The 8,356-nt window shown below is 39.3% G+C and overlaps 1 protein-coding gene across 2 annotated transcripts; it reads right to left on the bottom strand.

Moving 5' to 3' along the window:
* Positions 1 to 1,724: 1,724 nt before the first annotated feature.
* On the bottom strand, positions 1,725 to 5,747 carry LOC120015336 (probable leucine-rich repeat receptor-like protein kinase At1g35710). Of its 2 annotated transcripts, none has more exons than XM_038867715.1 (2): positions 2,498 to 5,743; positions 1,725 to 2,224 (listed from the first exon to the last, which is right to left on the bottom strand). In XM_038867715.1, exons 1-2 carry the CDS (start codon positions 5,037 to 5,039, stop codon positions 1,851 to 1,853), a joined length of 2,916 nt encoding a protein of 971 aa, XP_038723643.1. In that variant the 5' UTR covers positions 5,040 to 5,743; the 3' UTR covers positions 1,725 to 1,850. The 2 variants fall into 2 exon arrangements, with proteins under 2 accessions (XP_038723643.1, XP_038723644.1); XM_038867716.1 differs by having other exon boundaries at positions 2,044 to 2,243; positions 2,498 to 5,747.
* Positions 5,748 to 8,356: the final 2,609 nt, after the last annotated feature.

An 8,356-nucleotide genomic window follows, 5' to 3' on the forward strand; every position in this document is an offset into this window, starting at 1 on the left:
CCCGAAAAATGGTTGCCTTAAAACATTTTCCTATTTGGCTCTAATTTGTTTTAAAGAATTGTATGTCCCAATTGTTTTAATGAATTAACCTAGAGTATGGAGGAGTTTCAAGACTAACATCCCACATTGAATTTACATAACCCAATCAAGTTGTATATACGTAAATGCTTGCACCTCTCATACAAGGATCTATTTTTTGGGCTTAAGAACCAATTGCAACGGTCCAAAAACAAATGTGTGGGCCCGTAGCCCATAGGGGATGGCTTGGATTTCCAACATTAGCGGGGACGGCTAATTCTTCAACCTGAATCTAGGATTGTTAAGAAAATAACTAAATAACCATAACAAATTGATAACCAAATCGATTGATCGGTTATCTTTGAACAAAATTACATATTTATTTAAATAACTAAATAACCGTAACCGATCGATAACCAAATCGATTGATCGGTTATCTTTGAACAAAATTTACATATTTATTTAATAGACCGACCGATAACCGACCATCGTTTCGATTAAATTCCTATCAAAAAGTTACAAAAAAAATGACCGTAACCGACCATTTATACCCCTCTATGGAGAATGGACCTAATTATTTTTTATTGGGGATCTGATTAATTTTCATTGGAGGGTTGATTAATTTTTCTAAACTAGTACCTAAAGAGTAAGATATAAAATAATTTTTTTTCCAAAATTTCACTATGTGCATATAGTATGGATCCGCCTCTGGCTGGTACTAGTTTCTCCTAAAAAACATTCACAATTTTTTCAAAAAAAAATAATTATAGTGGCATTAAAAGTCAGTACAGTGGAGTCACTATAGTTTTACAACAATAGACCCCGCGGAACCTTGGGAGGGTGATGTAGTGCGCTGGTCATTCCCATATCCCACATTAGGTAGGTGGGAGCAAGTAAGGTGCTTTATATATGATGGGCAATCCTCCCCTTACAAGCCGGTTTTTAGGGGTGAGTTAGGTCCACCGCATCATTTAATTGATGCAGTGCGCTGGTCATTCCATATCCCACATCGGGTAGGTGGGAGCAAGTAAGGTGCTTTATATGTGGTGGGCAATCCTCCCCTTGCAAGCCAGTTTTCAGGGATGAGTTCGGCCCACTGCATCATTTGGTATCAAAGTCCAGGCCCACACTGACGGTGTGGGTGCATGTGGGTCCACAGGATTGGGTGCAACACATGGGACACGTGTTCTTTGGGGAGGGTGGTAATTAATGCAATGTGCTGGTCATTCCCATATCCCACATTGGGTAGGTGGGAGCAAGTAAGGTGCTTTATATGTGGTGGGCAATCCTCCCCTTGCATGCCGGTTTTCAGGGGTGAGTTAGGCCCACTGTTCTTTGGGGAGGGTGGTAATTGATGCAGTGCGCTGGTCATTCCCATATCCCATATCGGATAGGTGAGAGCAAGTAAGGTGCTTTATATGTAGTGGGCAATCCTCCCCTTGCATGCCGGTTTTTAGGGGTGAGTTAGGCCCATTGCATCAGAGGGGGAAGTTGAACCCCTAACCTTTGACCAGAGGAGTTTGGTCTGTTGCACTTGGCACCCTTCCCTCCCCTCACAAATGAGGCATTGAATGAAGATGATTACAAGGTTCCATTCCAAAACGTCAGTCTAAATTGTCTTTTAATTTCTTTCCATGATTGAATTGTGAGGTGAGGAATTATTATATCATCACATATATATGGATGTTCTTGGCAAGGGTAACGACTTCGGGCATGGCTAGCTCAAATATTATTTATCTCATATAAGATGGTTTAGATTAGTACTAGCAAGTATCAACACATGCAACTCTAAAACAGCTACAATTATGAGTGCAAATTTTCAACATGCAGAATCAATACTCAACATCAAGTAGCTGTCCCATTGTAATGGAGTGAAATTGATTCTGCACAGTGCGTCTTTGAGTTGATAACTCCTGAGAAACTTGTTGCATAGAGGGCCGATATTGCGGATTGGATTGTAAGCATGAGACTGCTATTTTTGCAACAGTCACCACTTCCTTTCCTGCTGGATTCGTGGGAGATGAAGGACGTTGGTCCAACAGATTCTTCAATAGCAAATGATGTACTGTTGAAGACGAAGAAGACGACAACGATGACATAGATGAGATGAGATCCCCCGGATGCTCCCCTACCAGTATTTCCAACGCCAAAACCCCGAAGCTATAAACATCACATTTTTCGGTCACCTCCATTGTATAAGCAAGTTCTGCAAAGAAAATCATTTACTTGATGTGCCAAGTGTTAGGTATTGATATTCATAAATAACAGTGAGTAGCAAAAAAATTAATGGGGAAAAAAAACACATGATTTTCAGGCGGTTTATGTTATAATTTAAATGATGCAAACAACAAAATTAAGAGTGTGGAAATTAACAGACACGAGATTTAATTGGTTTGACAATGTGCCTACATCCATGGAGCTACAAAGATTTCATTACTTTAAGAAGCTAAAGTGGAAGAAAAATTAAGATGGAAATTACCTGGAGCGGTGTACCCTAATGTGCCTGCTAATGAAGTCCAATTGGTTGAGTTAGGGTTCAAAATTCTTGCAATGCCAAAGTCAGAGACATGAGCTCCATAATCTTCATCCAACAGAACGTTTTTGCTTGATATGTCCCTGTGAACTATAGGAGGTGAGCAGTCATGGTGCATATAGGAAATAGCATTGGCTACACCTTTCACAACATTCACTCTCTTAATCCAATCAAATGTCATTGCTTGTTCCTCATCACAAAGTATCTTTTCCAAGCTCCCTCGATCCAAAAACTCGTAAACCAAAAGCGAATGCCGCGAATGTGAGCAGAAACCATAAAACTTGACAACATTCCGATGCTGGATTTCTGTCAAAGCAAGAATTTCGCTTGTAAAAGATTTTGAATTTGCAACTTCACAGTCTGGTAGTTGATGTAGTTTCTTCACAGCCACAATCTGTCCAATTGATAATACAGCTTTGTACACACTTCCATTCCCTCCCACTCCAATGCAATACTTGGAATCAAATCCTTCAGTCGCTTCAATAATGTTCTCATACACCAACTTTCCATCATAGCTCCATATTGTGAATGGATTCAGATTTGGTCCTTCCCTTTGTTTATTCTCTTTGTTTCGTTGTCTTTTGGCAAGAGCGAAAAAAGTCACAAAAATGATTAGCAGCAGCAAAAGAACACATACAATTGGGATTGTGGCTACGATCACAACTCCTTTGCCTCTCTTCTTTTCTCGACGATGGTTGGTTGATGTTGGACAAGCCTTCAAACCAATAACATTTCCACACAAACCTTTGTTATCTCTAACTGCGTCGAAGGGCACTTTTTCGTGGAAAGATCCAATGTCAGGAACAAGACCCTCTAACTGGTTGTAGGATATATCAATGGAAGTCAAGCTTAACAAATCACCAAAACTTGATGGGATGCTACCGGAGAGCTTATTATGTGAGAGATTCAAGGTTTCTACGGTTTTCAATTCTCCCAGGCCAGGAGGAATCTCTCCTATTAGCGCATTGTGACTTAGATCAAGGCTTTGGAGGAAGTGTAATTTGCCAATCTCAGATGGAACTCCTTCCAAGAATCCATTCCAGCTCAAATTCAATTTCAATAGCTTCTTGCAGTCTCCTAGTTCTCCTGGAATATAACCATTTAGACTGTTGGCTCCAAGATTGAGATTTGTTAACTTTGATAGAATGCCAATCTCTATTGGTATATTGCCTGAAAGTTGATTACCACTTAGCTCAAGTTCGAATAATGATGTCAACTTTCCCAATTCCTTCGGAATCTCTCCAACAAGATGGTTTGAGGAGAGATCAAGTAAAGAAAGGTTAGTTGCCTTTCCAAGCTCTGTTGGAATTCGACCAGAAATATTATTCCTTGCCATTTTCAAGCTTGTGAGATTGTGACAACGCCCCCATTTCCATGAAACCTCGCCATGCAGATTATTGTCACTCAAATCTATGTAGTTTAAGTGAGGATATATGCCAAAACTTTCCGATAGATTTCCGACGAAATGGTTCCTTTCTAGCCTGACTCTAATCAAACTGGTGCAGCTTTTCAAGCTTTTCGGGATTGGACCTTGAAAATGATTCTCATTGACAGCAAGTTTTGTAAGTGATCCACTGTGGCATAGGCGTTTTGGTAAATGACCAGTGAAGTTATTTCCCAATAATACCAAAAACTGCAACCGAGTGAGATTACTTATCTCCGGTGGAATGGTGCCAGAGAGTTTGTTGTAAGCAAGACCAACACGAGTTAATTTTTGCAAGTTGCCAATGGACCGAGGAATTGTACCGATAAGGTTGTTGATTGACAAATCAAAATCATTGAGTAAATTTAGAGATCCGATTTCATGAGGTATGATTCCAGACAAACCATTGGAGCGAAGCGAGAGAGTGGAAAGGTTTGATAACTTTTGTATTGAAGTGGGGAGGGTGCCTGTCAGCGTATTATTTGAAAAGGCTAGTTCTTTTAGAGATGTTAAGAGTCCAATTTCTTCTGGTATGGAGCCGAAGAGTTTATTTGCATAGAGGTAAAGAAAGGATAGATTAGACAAGTTTCCAATGGAAGTAGGGATAAAACCTGTGAGAATGTTTTCATACAAATAAAGCTCAGAAAGATGTCTCAATTTCCCTATTTCTTGAGGTATGTAGCCCGAGAGCTTATTTTCAAAAAGATAAAGACCAGATAAATTAGTCAAGTTCCCAACAAAAGTTGGAATTGTACCATTTAGATTGTTACTTGACATGTCAAGCTTACGGAGTGATTTAAGATTCCCAATTTCTAGAGGTATGTACCCCGAAAGTTGATTTTCATAAAGATAAAGAATAGATAAATTACTGAAGTTTCCAATGGAAGTAGGAATAAAACCTGTAAGAATGTTTCCATGGAAAGAAAGTTTAGAAAGATGTCTTAGTTTCCCTATTTCCCAAGGTATGGAGCCAGAGAGTTTATTTTCAAAAAGGTTAAGAAATGATAGATTAGTCAAGTTCCCAATAGAAGCAGGAATTGTGCCATTTAGAGTGTTACTTGACATGTCAAGGTCACTGAGTGATCTAAGACTCCCAACTTCTAGAGGTATGGAACCTGAAAGTTTATTTTCATAAAGGTAAAGAATTGTCAAGTTCCTCAAGCTCCCTATAGTGGTAGGGATAATGCCAGTTAGAAAATTTGCACCCAGGTCACATATACTAAGACTATTCAGCAAGCCTATCTCAGAAGGAATATTTCCTAAGAGCTTATTGTAGGACAAGATGAGAGTGGTGAGTTTGGAGAGGCTGCTGATGTTAGTAGGGATTGTTCCGGAAAGCGAATTATCTCCTAGCTGAAGAGTAAGGAGATCAGGTAAGGAAGAGAAGTTGAGACTGTGAAGTGTACCTCTCAAACCATGACCCCAGAGGTCCAAGCTGACGATGCTTCCGGATTTGCTGCAAGTGACTCCTTCCCAATGGCAAGTCCCATTGGAGACGACCCATGAAGGTAGGAGAGATTGGGTGTGTTTGGAGAGGCTGGCTTTCCATTTTAGAAGGGCCTCTGATTCATTTCTAGCAGAAGTGAAAGAAGTTGTAGATGGGGTGGAAGCCAAGACTTGGAAGGATGAAAGCAACACAATGGCAAGTAAGAACAAAGCCTACTGGCATGTTTTGTAGAATGGCTTGCATGGAAGCATCATTGTTGGTGGCTGCAATACTAGTAGTTGTTACAAGAAATGTTGAGAGGGATTGTTTCTAAGCATAGGTATGTAGAGTCTGGAAGGTAGTTATTGACCGACACCAAAGTGTGTGTGTGTACTTACCCCAAGTGTAGGGTATCGTCAAGTAATAAACCGGTGAGTCCGGTATCGATCCACGAGGAAGCAATGCAAATTTGAAGTGAATGATATGCAAATGACTAGCTAACACTAATAAACACAATGAATATCAAATAAAAGCAAGTAAAAGAAATGGGCCGAATGACTCGGTAGCATGAGCGATTTTGTAATCAAAGTAAGCACGAATTGGATTTAAAACAATTAATTAAAAACCTAGTCTCTAATCCGTCCCGGTGGCTACTCGGTTCTCATACTCAAGGTATCATTGCAAACACACACAACCATACACAATGCGTTGTGTGATACTATCAATCATACATATGCAAAGAGAATTGGGATATAAGACTTCAATTCATACATGTAGGCCATCGGGTCTCTTAATCTACGATGAACGCAAAGGGATAAACACCTAATATTATGGATTAATGTTCCCCCTTGGGGCTCGGCTTGGCTAACACCCTAGTTTCACACTCAAAGATCAATTAACCATAACTCTCTCATGTACATTCCTAAATTAACCCAAAACCCCATCATCAATACACATAATTAATAGCTATGCAATGAAAAACTCAATTAATTAAGGAAATCATGCAATGGGTTTAACAATTCTCAATCGAACACATTAGATGCAATCCCTAGACTAGACAATCCAAGAATACAATCAAATATGTCATTCCCATAGATCCAATCACACAACTATCACGAAATTAAAAGAGAGAAATCGAAGCTACGATTCTTTGAGCATACCTTGAGTAATTGAAACCTTGCATCCACCATTCGGGATTAGAAACTAGAGAAGAGAACTACCCACTCATGATTGTTGCAATAAACATCCAATCTATTGTCATCTAAATAAGAGTTTATACAAAATCAAGAGAAAGCACCAAAAACAACAAAGAAAACTTAGAGAGAGAAACTAGATCTACACTACTCCTATGGTGGCTTCCATGTTGGAGAGGTCAATCAATAATGAGGAAGCCAACCAAATCTTAGGGTTTTCTTCTCTTTTTACAATAGAAAATACCTAACTACCCTTATAAAATCGTTTCCCATTGGTTACATACATGATTTACCCCAAATGCCCTTGAAATTTCGGTGCAGAAAATTGCAGATTCGCCGTAGGTGTCCGGACGGGTGTCCGGACGCTTCATGCCTCCAACTTTGTGAGCCTCTGTCTCAATTTGTGAAGAAAGTGTCCGGACGGGTACTGTGGGTGTCCGGACGGTAAGTGTCCGGACACCTTGGGAAGTGTCCCGACACCTCACAGCAAAAAGTGCCCAAAAAGTGCTCCAACTTGCCCGAACAAGGTCCGATTCCTACAAAACCAAGGGGAAACATTTGTAAGTGTAAAATTAAGCTAAAATGCAATCAAATACATTAACTAAGTGCTAGAACATCCTAATTAAAGGACATTAGAACCTCAAAATAGAGGTCCAATCAGTTATATATAGTAAAAGGCTTTGGAGACCTCAGTTTTTCTTTGTCTGCATAAGGACCATAAGGTGCCAAAGAAAAATCAAATGGAAACGTCAAAAAGATATGGTGGAAAATTGATCTTCTTATGTACATAGGTTGGACGGCAAAGACTTGACCTAGTGCATGAGCTGTTAAGGGCCGGATCAAATCAATTTCATTTCTCCAGGAAGACTTGACTTAGTATGCTCTCGCTAACAAACAGAAGTGACTGGTTGGATAGCAAAATCGTTAATTTGAGTAATTCCCTAAAACGTACGACACCGGAATGCTTGCGTTCTGATATCTCAAAGTCACCATCTTTTCTTGGTTCATCATAGCTCAACCCACTTGGCATTTGAAAATTGATAGGTTCCTTTCTACTCCAACGTGTGTTTGACAAATCTCACAATGACCTTGTTGGCATCTTCTTCGAAAGTCAATTTAATTACCTACTCGTTGAACAATTTTGCAAGAGACAAATCCTTGATACCTGCTGTCCTAGCTCCAATGCTTTGAGAAGTCTTCAAGAAAGATTAGAACAATGATACCAATTGCACTAACCCAAGATCGGACTAATTTATCTCCATGCACATACTATACCAATGTTGAATACTTTGCATAATTGGGTCCATCTGAAATTGACAGGCATGAACTGATTTCTTCACACTAGAGACTGAATATGCAGCTCCAAATATTCACAATGTCCAGCCATAGGCTTGTTCCAATCATCAATCAAAATATCTTAGTGGAAGGTTGATGAACATCGGCTTTTATTGGTTTCTAGAGTTCGAAGCTCATACTTGAAAACTAGACTTCAATTCACTTGAGCAAACTGAATTCTGAGTGATATAACATCCTCATGATGATTAACCTACAAAGAGATAGGAGGTAAAACTCCCCAACTGCATGTAAACTCAAAGAGCTTCATATGAAGAACATAGGTTAATTATATTTAAAAAAACAACCCATAAAATTCATATTACTACATGATAAATCATTTTATACATATTAGAATGCTCATATAAAATTTCATAACAATCGGAAATCATTTGGTCACTCAACCAACCAAGTAGATCACATATAGTGAA

Source organism: Tripterygium wilfordii, chromosome 14 (assembly GCF_013401445.1).
Source record: "Tripterygium wilfordii isolate XIE 37 chromosome 14, ASM1340144v1, whole genome shotgun sequence".
NCBI classification, from domain to species: domain Eukaryota; kingdom Viridiplantae; phylum Streptophyta; class Magnoliopsida; order Celastrales; family Celastraceae; genus Tripterygium; species Tripterygium wilfordii.